This window comes from Symphalangus syndactylus, chromosome 22, assembly GCF_028878055.3.
Source record: "Symphalangus syndactylus isolate Jambi chromosome 22, NHGRI_mSymSyn1-v2.1_pri, whole genome shotgun sequence".
NCBI lineage: Eukaryota > Metazoa > Chordata > Mammalia > Primates > Hylobatidae > Symphalangus > Symphalangus syndactylus.
In genome coordinates, this window is record NC_072444.2 from 39,792,298 (window position 1) to 39,813,688 (window position 21,391).

At 56.6% G+C, this 21,391-nt stretch overlaps 2 protein-coding genes, 1 long non-coding RNA gene and 1 pseudogene across 14 annotated transcripts in view; 1 reads left to right on the top strand and 3 right to left on the bottom strand.

Annotated features, from left to right (window-relative positions):
- The first annotated feature begins 1,819 nt into the window (after window positions 1-1,819).
- Window positions 1,820-6,741, top strand: LOC129471898 (mediator of RNA polymerase II transcription subunit 15-like; annotated as a pseudogene).
- A 434-nt stretch (window positions 6,742-7,175) lies between these two features.
- Window positions 7,176-12,892, bottom strand: LOC129471896 (coiled-coil domain-containing protein 74B-like). Of its 5 annotated transcripts, none has more exons than XM_055261004.2 (8): window positions 12,623-12,892; window positions 11,145-11,189; window positions 9,996-10,058; window positions 9,036-9,174; window positions 8,047-8,239; window positions 7,891-7,964; window positions 7,759-7,815; window positions 7,176-7,586 (listed from the first exon to the last, which is right to left on the bottom strand). In XM_055261004.2, exons 1-8 carry the CDS (start codon window positions 12,864-12,866, stop codon window positions 7,451-7,453), a joined length of 951 nt encoding a protein of 316 aa, XP_055116979.1. In that variant the 5' UTR covers window positions 12,867-12,892; the 3' UTR covers window positions 7,176-7,450. The 5 variants fall into 5 exon arrangements, with proteins under 5 accessions (XP_055116979.1, XP_055116976.1, XP_055116978.1 ...); XM_055261001.2 differs by having other exon boundaries at window positions 9,996-10,256; XM_055261003.2 differs by having other exon boundaries at window positions 12,497-12,892.
- Window positions 12,893-13,835: 943 nt separating this feature from the next.
- LOC134735593 (uncharacterized) lies at window positions 13,836-18,467 on the bottom strand. The gene is made up of 3 exons (XR_010118821.1): window positions 18,117-18,467; window positions 16,611-16,767; window positions 13,836-15,318 (listed from the first exon to the last, which is right to left on the bottom strand). It is a non-coding gene; the product is annotated as an uncharacterized lncRNA (long non-coding RNA).
- An 812-nt stretch (window positions 18,468-19,279) lies between these two features.
- The window catches only part of LOC129471892 (sphingomyelin phosphodiesterase 4), a 37,382-nt gene continuing 35,270 nt past the window's right edge, over window positions 19,280-21,391 (bottom strand). For all 8 annotated transcript variants that reach the window (XM_063631256.1, XM_063631254.1, XM_063631257.1 and 5 more), the window contains 3 exons: window positions 21,187-21,318; window positions 20,914-21,042; window positions 19,280-20,756 (listed from right to left, as the gene is read on the bottom strand). In XM_063631256.1, coding sequence (XP_063487326.1) covers window positions 20,427-20,756; window positions 20,914-21,042; window positions 21,187-21,318 — 591 coding nt within the window. In that variant the 3' untranslated portion in view covers window positions 19,280-20,426. The remainder of the gene's footprint in view (window positions 20,757-20,913; window positions 21,043-21,186; window positions 21,319-21,391) is intronic.

Genomic DNA, 21,391 nt, shown 5'->3' on the forward strand with positions numbered 1-21,391 from the left:
CCCTGCCATGCTCACAATTGCATGAGCAGGAGGAGATCACCCTCTAGAGTCTGGAATCTGGGAAAAGAAGAATGGTCACTGGAAGGAGAAAGGAGGCAGCACCACTACTGCTGTTGCTGCCACCTCTGCAGCCCATCAATGCCACGCAGTGTAGCCCCTGACAGCACCCCTAACCTGCTCCTTGCCACCAGCAGTGTAGCCCCCGGTTAGCATGCCCAACACATGCCGTGCCAGTTGCAGGCAATATAACCCCAGTACCCCTCCCAAGCCACCACCCCCACCCAGCCACAAGCAGTGCAACTCCTCATAGTGCACCCCAAGTGAGGTCAGTGCAGCACTCTAACACTCCTAAACCACCGCCCGCTGCCAGCCTTGTAGCTCCAGATAACCACCCAACCCACCCCCTGCCGCAGACAGCGGAGCAGAAAATAGCACCCCTAACCCGTCACCCACCACCAGCAGTGGACGTTAGTGCACACAACCTGCCTCCCCCTACCACCGTGGGCAGTGTAGCCCACGATAACCAGCCAACCTGCCCACCGCCAGCAATACAACCCCAGAGTGCACCCCCAACCAGCCGCCTGCCACAGGCAGTGCGGCCTAGGGCAGTGAGCCCCAAAATGACACCCAAGCCCTGCCCCCAGAGGCGGGCAGTGCAGCCCCAGAAAACTCACCCACCCAACGACATCTCTACCACTCTGGCCGAGGTGCAGCGTCCGACTTCACCACCAATCGCAGCGAAGCGAGCCGCTGTGGCGCAAGCTCCAGCCTCCAGCATGCGTGGGTGCCTCTTCCTTCTACTCTTCCTCCTGCCCAGCAGGAGAAGCTCCCGCTGCCGGCCGCCCTCCTACCGCTCCGTCGGCCACCACCAACCAGGCGGAGCCAGCGCCCAGGCTCCAGCCGGCAACACAAGGCCGCCCCTCTCCTAGTCCTCTAAGCACAGCATGCAAGACTGCCACTGAAGACCCCGAAATGACCTGAAGCCGGGCTCACCATGCTTTATATATGGAGGTTACGCACATGCGTTCCTGGACTACATGTTCTGATTGGATGAGAGAAAAACCTCTAGGCCTACTCTGATTGGACTTTATTTTCATGCTGTGATTGGTCCTCTTAAGACTTGCTCTCATCCAATCAGAACATGATAATAAAGTCCAATCCGAGTAACCCTGGAGAGTTTTTCTTATCCAATCAGAACATGCAGTCCAGGAACACTCATATATAAATAACCTCAGTATATGAATGATCCTGAAGGGAAGGCAGGTCCTTCCAGGTTCCCGTATCTTCCTGTAGAGCTGCTCAGTGCCCGGATTAGAGGACCGGGAATGGGTAATCACAGGCCGTACGCTGGAGTCTGGAGCCGCGGCAGCGTGGCTCGCCTAGCTGCAGTTGGTGGTGACGGCGACGGAGAAAGCAGTGCGGCGTCAGCGGTAGGAGGAGGAAAATAGTTTTGGGATAGATGGAGAGAGATAAAGAGGGTGGTTAGTGACAAAGGGAAAAGAGAATAGCGAGCGGGAGAAGGCGTTGCAAAAAGACAGTGGGGAAAAGATGGTGGGAAAAAAAGTTTTTGGGTAGATGGAGGGGGAGAAACAGGGTGCGGAGCGGGAGGGAGGGAAGGTTTTGCAGCAAGACAGTGGATAAAAAGTTTATGGGTAGATGGAGGAGGAAAAGAGTGTGTCAAGGGGGAGGAGGAAAGAGATGGTGGGGGGGAAACGGGGGTGAGCAGTAGGTAGAGAAGGTTTTGTGAAAAGACAGTGGGGAGAAAAGTTTTTGGGTAGATAGAGGGGGAAAAGACAGTAACAAGCGGGGGAAGGGAAAAGGGTAGCCTGCGGGAGGAAGACAAGGTTTTGCAAAAAGACAGTGGGCAGAAAAGAAAGACGGTGGAGAAAGAAAAGAGATCACGGTGCGATCTCGGCTCACAGCAACCTCCACGTCCCAGGCTCAAACGATTCTCCTGCCTTAGCCTTCCAAGTAGCTGGGACTACAGGCACGCGCCACTATGCCCAGCTAATTTTTCTTTTGTATTGTTAGTAGAGACAGGCCAGGCTAGTCTTTAACTCCTGACCTCAACTGATCCACCTGCCTCAGCCTCCCAAAGTGCTGGGATTACAAGCATGAGCCACTGTGCCCGGCCGAGCTTCCCTTTTCTTTCCATTTCTTGGTATTTGGAAAGTGAGCAGCCATGGAACAGCCGGTGTTTTCAGCTGGTGCAAACCCAGCTGGTATGCTCGTAAGACTTCTAGCTGAAGGAAGTGTCCGCCCTGCAGTCTCGCTGCCATCCCACCACCTTCCAGAAGCAGGACACCAGCTGTGTGTGCTCTTGGCCCATGGTGAGCCTGTGCTCTGGTGCTCATCTTGCCAGTTTTCCCACCCCTTGTTTCGGGTGAGGTCACCGCCCGGCTGGCATGGGAAGGAGGATGGGAAATGGTCACCACTGTGGTTTGTTGCAGAGTGAGTTTGGTGGCTGCCCTGCTTGGGCCCAGCTCCCATGTTTCTCCCGCTTGGCTGCAGCTCCAGCCCTGCCCCGTCCCCCATAGCTTCCTGCCCAGCCCCACACCACAGCCTTCCCAGCACCCAGAAGCAGCACAAACCCCACAGAACTCCAATGTCCCCTCCCCTAGGCCTTTACACACACCTGGTAAGCCGGGCATGGGACCCACAGCTCCATCGTGTGAGCTGTACACGGCCTGGCGGGTTGAGGTGCTAGGTCACCCCTCACCTTTACAAGGCCTCAGGTCGTACCATTCGTGCGAGCTCTGGGGCCCTCAGAGCCCCAGCTCCCCACCTGAGGGTCTAGGGCTGTGGCCTCACCCGCCCATAGTCCTGCAGTGACCCCAGCTCTGTCATGAGTCCAGCTGGCTCCAGCCGGCGAGGAGCAGCTATACCGGGACACGCTGAAGCAGCTGTCCAAGCGCATCAAGCCCCTGCACCATGTGGTCAACAAGATCGAGAAGAACGAAGGTGGGCTGCGGCCAGGGTGGGGGCCAGCGCCCTGGGGATGCCACCGGGCTCATGTCTTAGGGTCCCTTCTGCTGTTCCAGACAGAAAAAAGGACCTGAGCAAGATGAAGAGCCTTCTGGACATTGTGACAGACCTCTCCAAGCAGTGAGTTTTGCCCACAGCCAACGTAGGGTCCACAAGGGCGTGGGTCGCCCAGCCATGGATGGGCATTTGGTGATGATGTGGGTTTAGCAAAGGCCCCAGGCAGCTCTTTGGGCCCTGGACAGAGGCCTCCAAGGCTCCACTCTTGTATGTGCTGGGGCTTTGAGCCCAGGCTTCATCTTGGCCAGTGCCCAGCCTTTGCCCTACTCCTGACCAGTGCTGTGGCCCTCATGCTGGCCCATCACAGCCAGGTCTCATCCAGCCAGTAGTTGGGGGCCCAGCTTGCAGTGGCCTGACCATCAGCTGGCCGTGATGGGCCTGGAGCTCTGCCCCTGACTTCCCAGTGACCATGGGCAGGCGACTGCATCTCAGTTACCCCATTCGCAGCCCACGTGTGCTGTCATGAAAATGAAACGACGGTGCTCCTGGGAGCACTACTGGAGGGGCCTTCACGGTCAGGCTGGGTGGGGGCTGGGCCTGACCTGAGACCCTGCCCACCAGGCCGCTTCCAGGCCAGGTTCGCTGTGCTGGGTGGGAACATGGGAGAAGTCACCCTCTGTCTGCGGCCCCCATGGGTCACAGGGGGCAGGGACTCTGGGGAGGACAAGGCTGTGGGAGTGGGGGGTTATACCCAGGATCAGCCAACATTGTCTGCACAAGGGTGGAGGCTCTGAGAGAGGCCTTGGGAATCTGGCTGTGAGTGAAGACTGGCCTGGGGTGGGAAGACCCCGTAAATGGAGAACCCTCAGGTCCGGGGCTTCTGACCGTGCCCATCCTACCTCCAGCCCACTGCCCCTGGTGCCGCTGACCAAACAGCAGTACCTATGCCGGCAGCTCCTGGATGCTGTCCTGGCCAACATCCACTCACCCTCTTCAACCATTCCCTGTACCGCACATTCACTCCAGCCATGACTGCCATCCACGACCCACTCATCATGTACATCCAGCTGGGCTGGGCTTCGCAGAGGGCAGCTGGCCAGCCCTGGGCCATGTGTATCCAATGTGGTCGCCATGCTGCCTCCTCAAGGCCCTGGTGGTATGCACCCGGAAGCACAGGCTTGAGGACAACCAGCGGCAGAGCGTCCCCAGCATGCTCCAGGGCTTGGTGGCCAGGCCAGACCCCAAGTGCGTGATAAACCTGGACCCTTCTCGCTGCAGCGACAGTGCCACCATCTGCGTGATCTGCTGGGCGAGTGTCCAGGAGGGCCAGGCTGGCGCAGGAGAGCAACCCCCGACCGCATCCCCAGGCCTCTGCTGTCCAAGCCGGAGGGCACAGTGCCCAGACCCCATCCTGTGTTCATGTCCCGGCAGGCTGTCTGCTCTGTCTTCACATACACCCAGCCCAGGACAGACTGGCCATTGCCTCTGCCCCCACCCCCAGAGCCCACACACCCTCACCTCCCAACACAGATGCAGCTCTGCTTGCGTGGGGCCCTAGGGAGGTGGAAGGCAGGACCTGTGGGCACCCATCGATGCAGGTCACTGTGGGCTTCAGGTCTGGAAGTCAGAGAGACATCCAGGCTTTACCACAAGCCTGACCAGAACCTCCCGGGGTGTGAAGAGTCCTGTTCCGGAGCAGGGCTGTGAGGCGGGGCAGGCCAGGGCTTGTCTGGGTCACACGTACAGCCTTGTGTGTTGCAAACGACAAGGACCTCCCAAGTGTGCCACCATGTGCCCACTGACTACCATACCCAGAGTCCACTGTGGATGGACCCGCAGTGGCTGTACAGTGGGCAGACCCAGAGGAGCTGTCTGGGGACCCACGGCAGGCAGCGGTCATTCTGGAAAACCAGGCTTCCAGTGCTGCAGGGACAGCCTCTGTTCCCCTCCCCGGCTCAGGCCCCTTCCTCCCTTCTTCTGACTCCCCCTGTGTGGGCAGGAGCAGGTTTTCTAGTGGTCACCTGAGAGATAGGGGTCTCTGCTCTTCTTCTGTGTCCCTTTGCCCTTTCATCTTGTGTCAGGTCAGCTGTCCAGGGTGGCTGTGTTCAGTGGCTGAGGGGTGAGAAAGCCTGTGGCTCAAGGACAGACCCTGCTTTTCCCAGAGGCCACTAGGAAGCGCAGCGGAGCTGACAGGTCCTACCAGTAGCTTGGGCACACAAGGCCCCATCTGGGTGATGTGGCTCCAGAGAGTCATGTTGGGAGGGGTCAGTCTCCCTGAGCCCAGAGCTGGCACACAGCAGAGCCAGGGCTGGGTCCCCAAGGTTGTCAGAGGCAAAGCCCTGGGCTCCAAATCCCGTTCAGATTCAGTTCTTCACTGATGATGAGACTCTGGGAGGAGAGCCCAACGGCCAGGCAGCCAGTGTGCAGGGCTCCTCCTGGTTCTTCAGCCAGTCCTGGGGCTGCCACTTCCCAGAGCGCTGCCGGGTGTGCAGGGCGTGGGTGCAACACTGGCTGCCTCAGGCTCATGCCCACTGTTCTGTTGCAGGCACCAACCCCTTCCTCAGGTCGATGCACCACTGCGTGACCTCCAGGCGGCCGCGGCTCCCGGACAAGCACTCGGTTACCACCTTGCTCAACACCTGTGCCCGGAGCCTCCACAAGGCCTGCCTCTCGGCTGCCTAGCCAGGACTGCAGGGATGGCCCACAGCCTCATCGGGGCCAAGGACGCCTGCCTCCTCTCAGACACTTCTAGGTGTTGGCGTCCATGGAGAGCCTGGAGTTAGGTTAGCTTTCCTCCTTTTCTATCCTGCCTTGGGGATCTGCCAAATGAAATCCCACACTTGTACAGACTGAGATGGGCGCGGTAGAGCGGGCTGCTCGCCGTGGCCTGTCCAGGGTCCGGGTCCGTCTCAGCAGCATGAGGGTGCGCTCAGGGTGTTGTTAGAGCGTCTAGTGTGTGCTCGACACACCCCTGCTCCTTTCTATAGGAGAACACAGAGGACATAGGAAACCCTTCGAACACAGATCGGATTCTCTGCTCACAGTTTTGGGTTCAGGCTGCGCTGCATTGGGCAGGTGGGGCACCCCCCAGGGAAGCCCCTAAGTCCAGGGCACAGGCTGCCTATCAGAGGGAGGGCTGGCCCATGGCTGCTGCCAGCTCCCCACCACCAGCTGGGCCTCAGCCCTCACGGCATTCCTGCTGAGCACTGTGGGGCCCCCAGGGAGCAGGGGCATGAGGGATCCTGCTGCCGGCACCCGTGTCACTCGTGTGAGGGCTGTGTCCCCATTGTGAAGGATGAAGAGCGAGGCCCTCACAACCCACATCCTCAGAACACTGCGCGCTGCACCACCCAGAGAGAGTGGGCCTGGTGGTGGGTGGGGCCATGCAGCGAGCGCCTCCCTATGTTGCCCGCTACCCTAGGCACTGGCCAGCAGCCCTTTGGTGACAAGAGTCCCCCCTTTTTATGCATACTAGCCCATCATCTGTGATTGTTATACTCTTGTTATTCCTGTGTTTGTCAGGACTTGTCACTGTGTCCCCCGCTCCATGAAACTGGGCCTACTGTCCTGTTAGGATGCTGTAAGCCCCTGGGCGTCGGCTGTCCTCTGACACACTGTCCCATTCCTGGTTCATCCCCCAGCTTCCTGGCAAAGTTCCTGCTCCCTGAAGCAGGAAGAGGCTGAGGTTAATGCCAACGAAGTGGGGCCGTGGGCCTGGGAAGACTGTGTGGCTGGCTGAGGGTGGGCACTAAGCTGGCCACCCCACCCCCGACAGTGGACATGGCTGTGCTGTGGTGGAGGGGTGGTGCGGACATGGCCATGGCACTCGAGACAGCCCTCCGAGGAGGAGGGCGAGCCAGGCTGGACCCCCTGTCTGTGGTGCTGTGTCAGGGCAGGAGAGGACAGCCTCTTGCCCCCAGGAGTGTGCAGTCTGGGCAAGAGATAGAGTGATCATTTGTTTGGAACGCAGCTCCAGCCCAGCCAGGGGACCAGAAAAGCCCTCCTGCTTCCAGGGAGGATGTGCACGGCTCTGCCAATGCCTCTTTCCCAGGGCCGCTGGTAGGTTCCAGGATGAGTAAGACTGGGCTGCCCAGGCAGGTCCCTGCAGACAGCGGGGGCTGGGCTAGGGGCCAAGGGCTGGGACTGGGAAGGGACGCGATGCCTGATAGCCAGTGAGGAACTAGGCATACAACTTGGAAATAAACAAGCTTTATTTTCAGTTTCAACAGGTAAGGCGATACCTACTTCATCATGTGCTTTTATGTAAATGCCAAATAGCAAAATAACAGCTAGAAAATAAACAGTTTGTCAGTTTGGAGATCAAGTACTTTATCTATCTTGAGTGTCATATATCTTGGAATTTGGAATTCAGCCAGGCCTAAAAGTAGTGGAAGTATCAAGAAATGCTATAGAGAGCCAGTCTCCAGCTGCAGGTTGGTGGGCCTGGCACTGACCAGATGCGGGTGGCTCAAAGCACTGAGCAATGCAGGTGCCGTTTCTGCATTGCCTGCAGCCTCTTCTGCCTCTTGGCAAAGTTGTTCTTCGGGGTCTGCTTCAGTGCGGGCAGGATGGCACGCTCCGCCACAGGTGGGCTCAGAAGCAGGCTGCGGGCAGGTAGAGGGACTGTCACCGTGAGTGGGGCCTGCATGGCCCTCACAGGGGCCCAGAGAGGCCTCAGCGTGCTCTGCTTCTGCGCCGCCACCCTCCCTTCCCCACTCCCTCCCTGGGGCCCAGGCTGCAGGGCTGCCCCACTGTCCCTATGCCTGTGGGACTTACCATTTCTTGGAGAGGCTCTTGGTGGAGACCTTGGGGAAATGCATGGTTTCTTGGTCCCTGGGTGAAGGAAGAGTCAGCAGTGAGCTGTGGATAGGCCCCCAGGGATGGGGCAGGGGTGCACGAGGCACTCACCTGGGAAAGCTAGCTTCCTCTGGGGCCGCCTGGGGCCTCTGACTCCCTTCCAGGAGGGACTTGAGGTGCTGCAGCTGAAAGGCAGGGGCAGGGGCATGGTTGGGCCTTTGGCGGCACCAGACTGCCCAGGGCCACCCCCACCACCCAGGGCCTCACCTCTTGGGTCTGCAGGAGGTTGGTATTCCACAGCTCGCGGATGAGCACTTCGCACTGCCTAAGTGTGGTGGGCTTTTGCAGGGGAAGGGGCAGGATCATTGGGGGGTGTGCCCCCGTCCCCATCTGCCTGCCCTGGTGCTGGCTGCTCCTCATACAGGCAGCTCCTGCGTTAGAAGCTTCTGCTTTCTCCTTTCTGAAACAGTCATTGCAGCAGCCAGAGGTGACCTGCCTAGGTGCATCTAACCACCCAACCAGCATACCTCCCCAGGCAGCGCCCAGGCCAATGTAGGGAAGAGGGCCTGGCTCCCCTCTCCCACTGAGCAGGGTGCTCTGGGCACCAGGTGGGGGTCTCTGGGACTGGGGCCTGTCCCTTTCTCCCCTCTGAAGGTGCCCTAAGGGTCAGATGGGCTTCAGTGGGTGACCAGCTAGCTGCCAGGCTGCTCTTGGTCGTGACCCCACATCCAGTGGGGCATCTTGCTCCAGGCCTGGTCTCCGGATGTGCAGATGCAGGAGCCTGTCCTGCTGGTTGCGCTGCTGAAAGTGTGCACTCTGTAGCATCCCAGGGCAGTCCCAGAAACTCAGGGATCACCAGAACCTGGTCCTGCTCTGACCCGCTGGCCTAGTGCCCTCCAAAGGCAGGCTGTGGCCAGGGGCAGCAGGAACGCAACTCACTTTTCTTGGTAAGAATATTACTTCACTTTTCTCTGAGAAAGTGGTTTAGGGGCTGCTAGTGGCCCGCCTTGTGGGCTCAGGTCAGCACAGGTACTCTGCAGGACCCCCAGGGGAGGGGAGGAAGACAGCGCCCACCGATGGGTAGAGCGTGGCTGTCATCTGCTCTCATGAGCCCTGGAGACAGGCCCCTGGAGCTAGGGGCAGAGCAGTTGGCTGACTGCAGGGCGTGAGCCTAGTAAATGTAGTCATGGGGCCCTTAGGGTGCAGGCAAGACTTACCTGGCCTGCCCTTGCACCCCAGGAACACCCAAGCCTTACCTGGCCTGCCCTTGTACCCCAGGAACCTTGTCCAGCTTGCTGTTGTGAAGTCGGGGCTCCTCTTCCAGGTCCGCCTTCTCGGGGACGTCAGCTTTCGAATCTTGCTTGTTGAAGGAGCCGGGCTGGGGCCTGGCCTTGCCTTGAGAGTTGGCCGCAAGTCAGACCCTACAAGGCCAGTCACTGCAGGCACCAATAGTCACTGCCCAAGTTTTCCAGGATCAGCTGTGTGTACCCAAGAAGCCCCTGCCCCTGCCTCAGTTTCCTCCTCTGTAAAGGGAAGCCTGCCTTGGAGGGTTCTGGGGGGAATCAATGAGGTTCTGAGGGTGAAGCCCATGGGTGGTGCCTGTGAACATTCTATAACAATCAAGATAGTGGAAGCTGGCCCCATTTTGGGTAAAATGAAACTGCGTGAGAGGCTTGGGACCCAGCCTGCATGGGTTTCCTCGGCAAGGACAAGGCCCGTCTAGCACCTGGGCCCATCACAGGAATGGTGGAGGTTAGGGCTGGGCTGAGGAAAATGCCCGGCTTCACAGAGTGGGGAAAAGAGGCTCTCTGCTCCTGGCTCACTGTGCAGGTGCCATGAGCCCAGGGCTCCGTGGGCAGTGCCATCCCTCCTGTGTCCTGCCTGCTTGTGGCGGGGACACGGCCAAGCAGGGCTTCTGCTGGGCAGCCAGGGTACATCCTCCCTAGAAGGCCACCCGGGGAGGCCCCTCCTGCCTGCTTGCTGCCCCATCCTGGGGTGCCTGCTGTGAGGCCTTACTGCCCTGTGACTGGTCCCTGGTCCTGCCCACGCCCCCTTAATCCCCTCCCGGTGGCTTCAGCTTGCAGGGCTCTTTTCAGCTGCACCTTCACCCCCAAATCCTGGAGCTTGGCCCAGCAGAGGGCACCTGGTCAGCACCCCTAGAGGCCACCCAGGCTGGGGTCCCCGTGGGGCAGTCACTCCTGTGAGCACATGGACGCCAGCCTGCTCATCTGAATTAGAGATGGACTTGACAGACTGGAAGCTTGACGTGGAGAGGCTGTCTGCAGGAGAGCACACAGTGTTGGCGCCACCGCCCACAAGATGCCCACACTTGCCTCCTGGCCTGTGTGTCCATGAGGAGCCCTCCTTCACCCTGGCAGGGCTGGGTCCCCCCGGCTCTACCCACACTCCGTTGATGCAGACCCAGCGAGCGCCCAAGGGAGCAGAGGCCCCGGAAAGGTGGTTTCCTGAGGGGCCATCTGGAAAGCAGGAGGGCTTGGGACACGTGGAACAGCAGGTCCCAAGGGAGGGCATGGCCTCTTCCCGGGTCCTGTCAGGGTCCCCGGCACTGCAGGGCTGGGGCTGCTGACTTGGGCCACACTTTGCCCAGAACAGCTCACTGGAGTTGCCACAGCGCCTAGGGAAGGGCCCTCCCTGGACCCCATTCTCCATGTCTCCCTGGGAACGGAGAGCCCTAGGCACTGCCCCAGCTGCGATGTTCCCAGGCTGGCTCCACCCACCAGTCAGATGTCCTCCTGATGTCAGCCCCGGCCCCAGAGATAACGGGTAGTGAGCTCGAGACCACAACCCAGAATCCTGGGCTGGGTGGGGGCCGCTGTCAGGATGGGGAAGTGCCTTGGACAAGTGGCAAGGAAACAGGATTCTGCTTCCTCCCTTTGTCCCCATGGTTGCTGCCCAGATGGCAGGAAGGGATCCCTGGATGGAGTATGTCCAGAGCCCCTGGGGCCCCCAGCATGTCAGGACTCAGAGCCACGGGGCTGGAATCCTGGGCCTGGCCACAGCAGCAATCTGAGGCAAAGACCCAGCAGGGCAGGGGCTGTCCCAGGGGTTCCTTCCCATTTCAGCTCTACTTGGAGGAGGGAGGGTCTGGGAAGCACCCTGTGCCCACCTCCCCACTGCAATGACCTCAGGCCCTGGGCTTACTGAGAGCAGCAGGTGCTGTGCTTGGCTGCATAACATCGTCCAGCCACGGCTAGAGGTAGTGGCATCTGTCCAGGTCCCCCAGAACCTGTCCCCACTGGGTTGGCATACAGGGGCCAGTGCAGCCAGGTGGGCAAGGACAGTCTGGAGGGACTCCCCTGGGTGGCAAGAGCATCCCATCAGGCGCTGAAGGGCCCAATTCTCACCTTTCTTCTGTGATGTCTGATTCATTATGAGCTTGTAATGGAGATCTGAAAGCAAGCACACGCTCTCCTCAGCACTTGTGAAACCACAGCCATTCTGAGAGAAGAAGCCTGGCCTGTCCTCTCCCAGCTGCTGAGCCCGAGAGTCCTGGCCCCCCACTGGCTGATTGGGCCCTGCCCCGTGGATCCCGCTCTCCACCACGCCTTTGCCGTGGGCGGCAGGTCAGGAATGGCCCAGCCTGTTCCGTAGGCAGAGCCCACCCGGCATATCGGCCTCATCCATCTGAGATGACTGGAGGGCGTCCACACTGCCAGGCAGGACCTGGGTTTTAGGGGTACAGAGGTGAACTCCGGAACCCCTGGCTGTGGCGGTGTTATGATCCCGTGGGCATCAGGGACTTGGGCGGGGGGGGGCTCAAGAAGACATGAGGAACACGGCGTCCTGAGGCTCAAGAAGACATGGGGAAGGGGGGTCCTGACAAAACAGACGCCTGGTGATGGGATACTTGGCACTTAGGTAAGGCAGCACCAGGGAACGGGGCGGGAAAGGAGGCCGCGGGCACTGGTGACCTTGCTGGAGCCCTCCTGAAGCAGGAGCGAGGAGCGGAGCCACATCCCACATCCTGGCGGGCCCTCCTTCTGCTCGGGGCAGGAGGGGTGGGGGAGGAGGGAGGGAGAAGGGGCGTGGGGGTGAGGAGCAGCTGAGGGTGCAGTTGGGAAGGCCCCGCGGGAGGACAGTATGGGCACAGGCGAAGCGGGGACGGGGTGGGGGTCGGGGGGATGCCTGCTCCTGATCCGATGTGTTTAGCTGGAATAAATTCACTGAGCTGCGCACTCGCACTTGTGCACGTTTCCCTGTATAAAGTTTTTGTTTGTTTTTGTTTTTTTGAGACGGAGTCTCTGTCGCCCAGGCTGGAGTGCAGTGGCAAGATCTCCCCTCACTGCAAGCTCCGCCTCCTGGCTTCACGCCATTCTCCTGCCTCAGCCTCTCGAGTAGCTGGGACTACAGGCGCCCGCCACCACGCCCAGCTAATTTTTTTGTATTTTCAGTAGAGATGGGATTTCACCGTGTTAGCCAGGATGGTCTCGATCTCCTGACCTCGTGATCCGCCCGCCTCGGCCTCCCAAAGTGCTGGAATTACAGGCGTGAGCCGCCGCTCCCGGCCCCCTCTATAAAGTTTTTAACAGAGGTGTGTTGGACCCTTCCTGGAGAGGAGAGGACTGGCGGAGTCAGCATCTGAAATGATGCTGCCCCACGAGACAAGCAGACAGGGTCGGCACTGCCCGGGGGCCACGCAGGTCTCCCTCTGGAAGAAGGGGACAGCTCAGAGTGGCAGGACCCAGGGCGGGCTTGCTGTCCTGTGTTCCCCCTGAGCCCAGGCGTGTGCTGGAGTTCATGGCTGTGTTTCTGTGCTGCGGGAGCGGCAGTGTTGAGTGTGCCTGGGGAGGCAGGGCCGGCCTAGGGCCCCGCGCCGGCTCACCCCTGTTCTCCCGCTTCAGGTACTCGATCTCCTCATGGAGCTTGGCCAGCATCTCCGAGTGCTGCTGCTGCAGGAACTGCAGGCTCTTCTCCAGGTCCAGGTTCCGTTTCTGCGGGTCGCTCTGCCTTAGCTGCGGGCTCTGCGGCCTAAAGGACTGGACGCCCACAGAGGGGCGCTGGCGCCGGCAGCCCAGAGTCGGCGAGCTGAGGGGCCGCGTCCCAGCCGCCACCCCCGCACCGCTCATATCGCCGTCGCCAGGTACCCTCCTGCTGCCACTGCACCCAGGCTCAGTGGCCAGGCCGCCCTAGCCTGGCGCCCCGTCACCATGGAAACCGGGCGACGGAGGGCGCGAGGCGGTTGGCGGGGACGGGGCCTGTCGCTGGCTCTTCCTGGGTTAGTAGTGATTTACAAGGCATCCAGGGCTGGGCGCGGGGGCTCACGCCTGTAATCCCCGAACTTTGGGAGGCCGAGACGGACGGATCATTTGAGGTCAGGAGTTCGTGACCAGCCTGACCAACATGGGGAAACCCCGACTGTACTAAAAATAACAAAATTTAGCCAGGCGTAGTGGCAGGAGCCAGTAATCCCAGCTATTCGGGAGGCTGAGGCAGGAAAATAGCTTGAACCGGGAGGCAGAGGTTGCAGTGAGCCGAGATCACACCGCTGCACTCCAACCTGGGCGACAGAGACTCTATCTAAAAATAATAATAATAATAATAATAATAAAAGGCATCCAGGCATCCTTTCCAGCCTGGATGGAAAGTGAGACCCCGTCTCTATAAAAATTAAAACAGAAAAAACCCGGGCATGGTGGCTTGCGCCTGTAGTCCCAACTACTCGGGAGGCTGAGGCGGGAGGACTGCTGGAACCCCAGAGGTCGAGGCTGCAGTGAGCTATGATGGTACCACTGAATGTCACTTAGTGACAGAGTGAGATGCTGCCTAAAAATAAGAGGCCGGGCACAGTGGCTCACGCCTGTAATCCCAGCTACTCTGGAGGCTGAGGCAGGAGAATCACTTGAACCCAGGAGGTGGAGGTTGCAGTGAGCCAAGATCACGCCATTGCACTCCAGCCTGGGCGACAGGGTGAGACTCGATCTCAAAAAATAATAAATAAATAAATTAATTAATTAATTTAAAAATAATAAAAATAAAAAGAAGTAAGTCTTTTTTTTTTTTTTTTTTTTTTTTTTACAAGGCCTGCCCTCAAAGAAAAAAAAAAAAAAAAAATCACAGCCAGGCCAATCGTAATTTTGCCAGATACCAACAAACCTGGAGGAAGGGAACGTAGCTAACCCCAGCCTGCTCTGGCTCCCCTTCCCCACATCTTACTGCCACATCAACGGGGCTCCTGTAATAATAACAGGGGATACAAGTGAAAGAACTGCTCATCTCAGAGCTTATTCGAGAAATCTCTAGGAAACCGTAAAGACAACAGAGAGACAAAAACTAAGACACTAGAGGAGGTTTAAGGCTCTGACACCTCCGGTTAACAAACAGCACACATGGCCCAACCCCTAACCAGACCTACATAAAACTTCACACAGAAAGTCCATTTACCTCTTACTGGTTGAGCACGACCAGCCCTCAACAAAAACTTGCAAGGCATAATAAAAAAAAACACAGTTTGAAGACACAGCAAACATCAGAGCCAGACTTAAATAGGCAGAGATGTTGGAATTATCAGACCAAGAAATGGAATACAACTATGATTAATACGCTAAGTGCGCTAATGGAAAAAGTAGACAACATGAGATTACAGACTGATAATGGGAACAGAGAGGTAGACATTCTAAGAAATAATCTAAAGAAAATGTGAAGGCCAGGCAGGGTGGCTCATGTCTGTAATCCCAGCACTTTGGGAGGCCGAGTTGGGCACATCATTTGAGGTCAGGAGCTCAAGACCAGCCTGGCCAACATGGTGATACCCCATCTCTACTAAAAAATACAAAAATTAGCTAGCGTGGTGGCATGCACCTGTAATTCCGGCTACTTGGGAGGCTAAGGTGGGAGGATCACTTGAATCCAGGAGGTGGAGGTTGCAGTGAGCTGAGATCATGCCACTGCCCTCAAGCCTGGGCAACAGAGTAAGACACCATCTAAAAAAAAAAAAAAAAAAAAAAAGAAGAAAAGAAAAGAAAGAAAATGCGAGAAGTTGGCCGGGCACAGTGCCTCACACCTCTAATCCCAACCCTTTAGGAGGCCGAGGTGGGCGAATCACTTGAGGTCAGGAGTTCAAGACCAGCCTGGGCAACATGGTGAAAACCCATCTCTACTAAAAATACAAAAATTACTGGGAGGCCGAGGTGGGCGGATCACGAGGTCAGGAGATCGAGACCATCCTGGCTAACACGGTGAAACCCCGTCTCTACTAAAAATACAAAAAATTAGCCGGGCATAGTGGCGGGCGCCTGTGGTCCCAGCTACTCGGGAAGCTGAGGCAGGAGAATGGCGTGAACCCGGGAGGTGGAGCTTGCAGTGAACCAAGATGGTGCCACTGCACCCCAGCCTGGGCGACAGAACAAGACTCCATCTCAAAAAAAAAAAAAAAAAAAAATGGCAGGCGTGGTGGTGCATGTCTGTAATCCCAGCTACTCAGGAGGCCGAGGCCGAAGAATTGCTTGAAGTCAGGAGGTGAAGTTTCCAGCAAGCTGAGATCCTGCCACTGCACTCCATTCCGAGCAACAGAGTGAGACTCTGTCTCAAAAAACAAAAAGAAAATGTAAGAAGTCAAAAACACAAGAGAAATGAAAAGTCAGGTGCATGGCTGATGCCTGTAATCCCAGTACTTTGAGAGGCCAAAGCAGGAGCATCTCTTGAGCCCAAGAGTTGGAGACCAGCCTGGGCAATATAGCCAGACCCTGTCTCCACAAAAAACTAAAAAATTCACCTGCATGGTGGTGCACACCTGCAGTCCCAGCTACTGAGAAGGCTGAGATGCAGTGAGCCGTGATTGCACCACTGCACTCCAGCTTGGGCAACAGAGAGAGATCTTGTTTCAAAAAAAGAAGGAAAATGATATAGGAAATTTGGATCTAAAAAAAGGGAAGTGCATTAGAGAAGGAATAAATTAAGATAAAATATAATCTTGTATTATTACTTTTAACAGATGACAGGTTGTTCAAAAAAATTATAGCAACATGTTTTCAGTAATTATGGTTTATGGATAGCTGGAATGAATGGTAGCAATATTATTGCTGGGAAGGAGGATACCCTGAGTGGAGAGAAATTCATCCAGGCAGGAGTGCAGTGGCGCAATTATAGCTCACTTGCAGCCTGGAACTCCTGTGCTCAAGCCATCCTCCTGCCTCAGCTTCCCTAGTAACTGGGATTACAGGCACACACCACCATGCCTGGCTAATTTTTTTTTTTTTGTCTTGCTATATTGCCTAGACTGGTCTCAAACTCCTGGGCTGAGGCAATCTTCCTGCCTCAGCCTCCAGAAGTGTTGAAATTACAGGTATGAGCCACTGTGCCTGGTATATGGTTGCTTTTGAATGTCCTAGTCCTAAACATCTGGTTCCCAAGAAGGAGAAAAGAAAAATGAAGGCAGTAGGAGATGCCAATCCATAAAAACCTCCTGGAAGGTGTCCCCAGGGAGGTGGTGAGGGTTGAGGAGGGAGGTTGCAAACATAGCAGTGGAGATTGCGGCAGTGGCTGCCTGCCTCTTTGTCTGCATTTTCACAATCAATAGCAGCCATCATCAATCAGAGCACAGATCCCCAGTATATGGAGGATGGGGCTCTTATTGCCCACTCTGGTTCCTGCAAGCTACAGGGAAGCTACTCCAGAAATGCATGCATGGCTGCTTGCACCACCAATTTAAATGATTTCTTCTGAAAACACCCTTACAGACCTGCCAGGAAATAATGTGTAGCCAGATATGAGTGCATCCAGTGGCCCAGGCAAGTTGACATATAGAATTAACCATCACAAGTCTATCCCTTGTCAACCTGGCACCCATACACATCTCCTTAAACCATACTTACTCTCCAAATAAACACAATAACCAAGTGTTATTGTGTTAGCAGTGGAAGGTGTCCCAGTTAATAGTGTTAGCAGTGGAAGGTGTCCAAGTCACTGGCAGTGAATCCGGATGGGTCTTCAGCAACCACAACTCTTGGCTCCTCAGAAGAAGGAATTCGACTGAGGGGCATAAGGCAGAAAAAGAGACCGAAGCAAGTTTCAGAGCAGGAGTGGAAGTGTATTTTAAAAGGCTTTAAAACAGGAAACAGAGGAAAGTACGCTTGGAAGAGACCTAAGTGGGCACATGAAAGTCAAGTGTGGTGTTTAACCTTGATCCTAGGACTTTCTAGACTGGCCCCTTTCCCATGATCCTTCCCTTAGGGTGGGCTGCCCACATGTACAATACCCTCCTTACCCTTAGGAGTTGAGCACATGCAGTGTGTTTAGGAAACTGTATGCATGCCCATCTGAGGTTTTTGGGTGGGGTGCCCCCCGAAGGTCATACTGCACCACTTTGTCTCTTAATGCACATGCCTGGGAAGTTGCTTCTCCGTGGAATCCGCATTCAATTAACACTTTAGGTGTGGCCCATCAGGAAACGGCCTCTCCCTGGCGCCAGTTGCGAATTTATCACTTTTATTTTTTATTTATTTATTTTTTGAGGAGTCTCTGTCACCCAGGCTGGAGTACAGTGGTGCGATCTCGGCTTACTGCAACCTCTACATCTCAGGTTCAAGCGATTTTCCTGCCTCAGCCTCCCAAGTAACTGAGATTAGAGGCATGCACCACCACACTAGCTAATTTTTGTATTTTTAGTAGAGATGGGATTTCAGCATGTTGGCCAGGCTGGTCTCAAACTCCTGACGTCATCTTCCCGCCTCAGCCTCCTAAAGTGCTGGGATTACAGGCCTGAGCCACTGCGCCTGGCCAAAAGCAGGAATTCTTGACCGGAAAATAATTTGATATATTTTGGCACCTTGTGACTTGAGAAAATTATGCTCAGAATTCTGGTTTTGGGAGTCAAGGGAAGCTAGCTTAATTTTTATAGTGAAGGCTACATAAGAGTCCTCTCTCCAGCATGGTGGCTCACACCTGTAACCCTAGCACTTCAGGATGCGGAGGCGGTCGGATCACTTGAGCCCAGGAGTTCAAGACCAGCCTGGCAACACAGTGAGACCCCATCTCTACAAAAAAATTTAAAAATTAGCAGGGTGCAGTGGCGCATGCCTGTAGTCCTGGCTACTTGGGATGCTGAGGCGGAAGGATTGCTTAAGGCCAGGAGTTAGAGGCTGCAGTGAGCCGTGATGGTGCAGTACACTCCAGCCTGGGCAATATAGCAAGAACTTGTCTCAAAAAAAAAAGAGTTCTCTCTCATTTATATTGGAAATGTCAGGGTTATTGGTGAGAGCTGGCCTTTAGGGGATCTAACTTGCTCTTGGATGTCCAAGGGGAAAGGTATAGATTTCTCCTGACTGCACAGGGCCTCTGCTCGTGAGTTGCTTGCACAAGATGATCAGAATCTGACTTACCTCGGATCACGGGGGCGCTGGTATATCCTAGCAGTATAATGTGTGGGTCGTGGAAGGGAGTGGGCCACAAATGGGATCCAGGGAACAGGATTGTCTTGGGGCAAGGAGGAAGATGCAGAGGTGCAGGGGGCAGGGGTGTTGTCAGGACAGCCCGAAGCTGCACTGCCAGAGGCTCTGGGCCACGCGGTCAGAAAAGCATCTGGATTTGGCCTGTTAGCAGGGGAGTGTGACCCAATGGCAAAAAGTCAAGGGCATCCTAGGAGCTGAGGAGGTGGTGGTGGTGGCAGTTAGGGCAAACCACTCTGGAAGCGTCCAGGGGTGGAGACGAGAATGTGCCTCCAGCCTGGCCTCCCTCCTTGTGCCCCAGACAGAACTGCTTCCTCTGAGTTGCTCCAACTCCAGTCCTTCCCCAGAAGTCCCTCACAAGTGCCTCCTGGCCGGGCCCCCCCAGCTGCATTTTGCTTCTGCTCTCGTCCCAGCAGTCCCATTTTCTCTACAGTGAGAGTTCTTGGCAAAATTTAAATCCCATTTTATTGGTGAGGTCCCTATCCCCCAGTGGCTGGAACCTAGCTGCCCCACTGCTGCCCTCGCTCCCCAGGCAGAAGCCACTGAGCACCAGCTGGCCTTGTGGCCATCGCTGTCCAGGTCCCAGCCACCAAGACCCTGACCCCTCACTCAGCTTTGCTGTTCTGGGTTCTCAATGTGTTTTTGTCTGTCCCCAGCTCCTGGCCAGACAGTTCAGCCCCCAGCAACTCCCGCAATCCTCGGAGCTTCTGGAAGCGATAGACTTGGCGGCACATGTTCCCGGTGGTCAGCTTTGAGCACAGGATCTCACTGTCACCCAGGCTGGAGTATAGTGGCATGATGAAGGCTCACTACAGCCTTGACCTCCTGGACCCTGATGATCCTCCAAACTCAGCATTCCAAGTAGCTGGGACCACACAATGTGAACCACCACGCCTAACTTTTTCAATCTTTTGTAAAGACAGAGCAAAGTCTACTGTGCCTCTGAGAGAGGAAAGCATAGGAAGCCAGAGGCCCAGGCCTGTGGACACTGGGGGAGGGGCCGACGGGGTGCCCAACAGTTGTTTCTGCAGCCCCTGTGTGCTCAGGGACTCTGTACAGGTGAACCTCCTAGAGACTGAGCCCAGGTGCCAGAAGACTCAGAAGCAAGGACAGGTTTATTCAGATCCATGGTCGTTACAAGCTTGATTTTTGGTCACAGGCCCTAAAATGCCATTATTCTCAGTTTACATCAAAATACAAAGCCCAACATTCACATCTGAAAAACATTAAAGCAAACCCCCAAAGCCCCACACCGAAAACAAAGGCTTGGTTTGGAAATCACCACTGAGATGCTGTTCTCCCTCACATGTCGTCTGTGGGGTAAATGAAGGTGAAGACCCCGTGCTGGTTTCTGTCAGAGAATCTGCAGTTGTATATTTTGAATACATAAGTACCATTGAACAGTTGCCATGTCTTTGAGCACTTGATGTTAGTGAAGTGACAATGCTTCTGACCATCTTTGGCTGCAGAGCAGAAACTGGCAGAATCCGAACCCATCGACCCAGCAGTGTCCCCAATGCCTGAGGACCAGCACCCATCTGTGACAAGGCACAGGGGTCTGCAATGTTGGCCACTGCTCTGGGTGATGTGCTCAATGGCTTGGGGTCTGCAGTGAAGCACCTGGGCTCTGGGAGGGTCTTAGGCTCCTGAAACATGGAATTCTATGGCCCAGTCTTGGAACAGCTGGGAGAACATGAAGAATGCCCCTCACAGTGAGGAATCAGGAGAGCCACTCTCTAGTTTTCTCACAACTCTAGAAACTTTGATTCTTTCCTGGAGTGGAGACTTGAGCCACCGTCCTGGTCCCACACAGGGAGAGGAGGCACCACAACCCACTCTGCCCACCTCAAGGCCAGCCAGTGGGGAGGCCAGGCCCAGGCGGCTGTTGGCAGGCTGGCTCCCAAGCTTGGTGCAGCAGAGTACCCAAATGGGCACTGGAAAAAAGGCCCCGAGAGCTGGCTTGGCCATGAGTCCTTGGCGGAGGGAGGGAAAGGCCGGCGCTGAGCTCTGCGCTGTCACAGAGCGTGGCTGTTGAGCCCTGGTAGCCACTCCTTTGCTGGGCCCCACCTGCCTTCCCTTCTTGGTTGCGTTTCCTCCAGATGCCTCTGCGGCTGCAGGAACCCCGCTCCAGAAGCCCGAGGATGACCGTGTTCCCTCCTGGAGGGGCTTCCCAGGTCCTCTCAGGCCCAAGGGTGGGGCTGTGTGGCAAATCCCTCCAGCCTGCTCTGAAGGCAGCTGACACCTTCAGGGCTGGTGCAGCTTCCCCCGCTCGGTCAGCAGTGTCATGGCAGAGGCGTAGAGGACGTAGCCCAGGGTGAGCAGCAGCGTGCATGGGAGAGGCCCAACGCGGAACAGAGAGGCCACGAAGAAGGCCAGCAGCAGCGAGACCAGCGTCCGGTAACTGCCCAGGAAGCGCAGGCTGAGCCTGGGGCCGCGGGTGTGGCCGGCCACCTGCCTCCGCCCCACAGGGCTCAGCAGGTGCCTGCTGGCCAGCCCAGGTTCTGTGAGGTGGTAGCGACATAAGCTGCCGAGGAAGTCATCCCGGGAACACAGAGCCGCCATCTGTCCAGCAAACTGAAGCACAGACAGAGGCACGGGGTGTGGGGTGGTGGCACCACAGGCCTCAGGAGAGCAGTACCCCACCCTCACAGGCCACCCCGGGACTGCACCCCAGGCAGGGGCATCTAGAACCCTCTCTGAAGAGGCCAGGCTGGCCCTCCTGCCCACTCACTCTGTGGTTGATGGCAGACGACAGCCTGAAGAGCGTGCGGACCAAGCTGGCGATCTCATAGCTACGGATGGGCTGCAGCTCCGGGTCCCCCTGGTACTCAATTTCAAACCTTCGCAGCCCATTGATGATCTAGAAAGCCAGGCCATGGGGACGGGTCAGAAAACACAGCCCCGCACACAACTCAGAGGAGCGTGATGGCCTCTGCTTGCGAGGGAGGGAGCTGGGGACGGGTCAGGGCCCAGCCCATGCACCTCTGAGACACGGGCCTCTCACCTGGTACCGCCCCAGGGGCGTAAGCATGAGTCCGTCCTCACCCACGATGCAGTCAGGAAGCTGCTTTTTTCCATTCTCATCCTGGGCGGTGCCCAAGGCGAGTGTGAACTGCCTGAGCTGCGCTTCGCTGAGCTGCCAGAGAGAAGTGCCACTGCCCTCAGCATCAAGATGAAGGGAGGGGACCAGTCTTCACCCCACCAGCCTA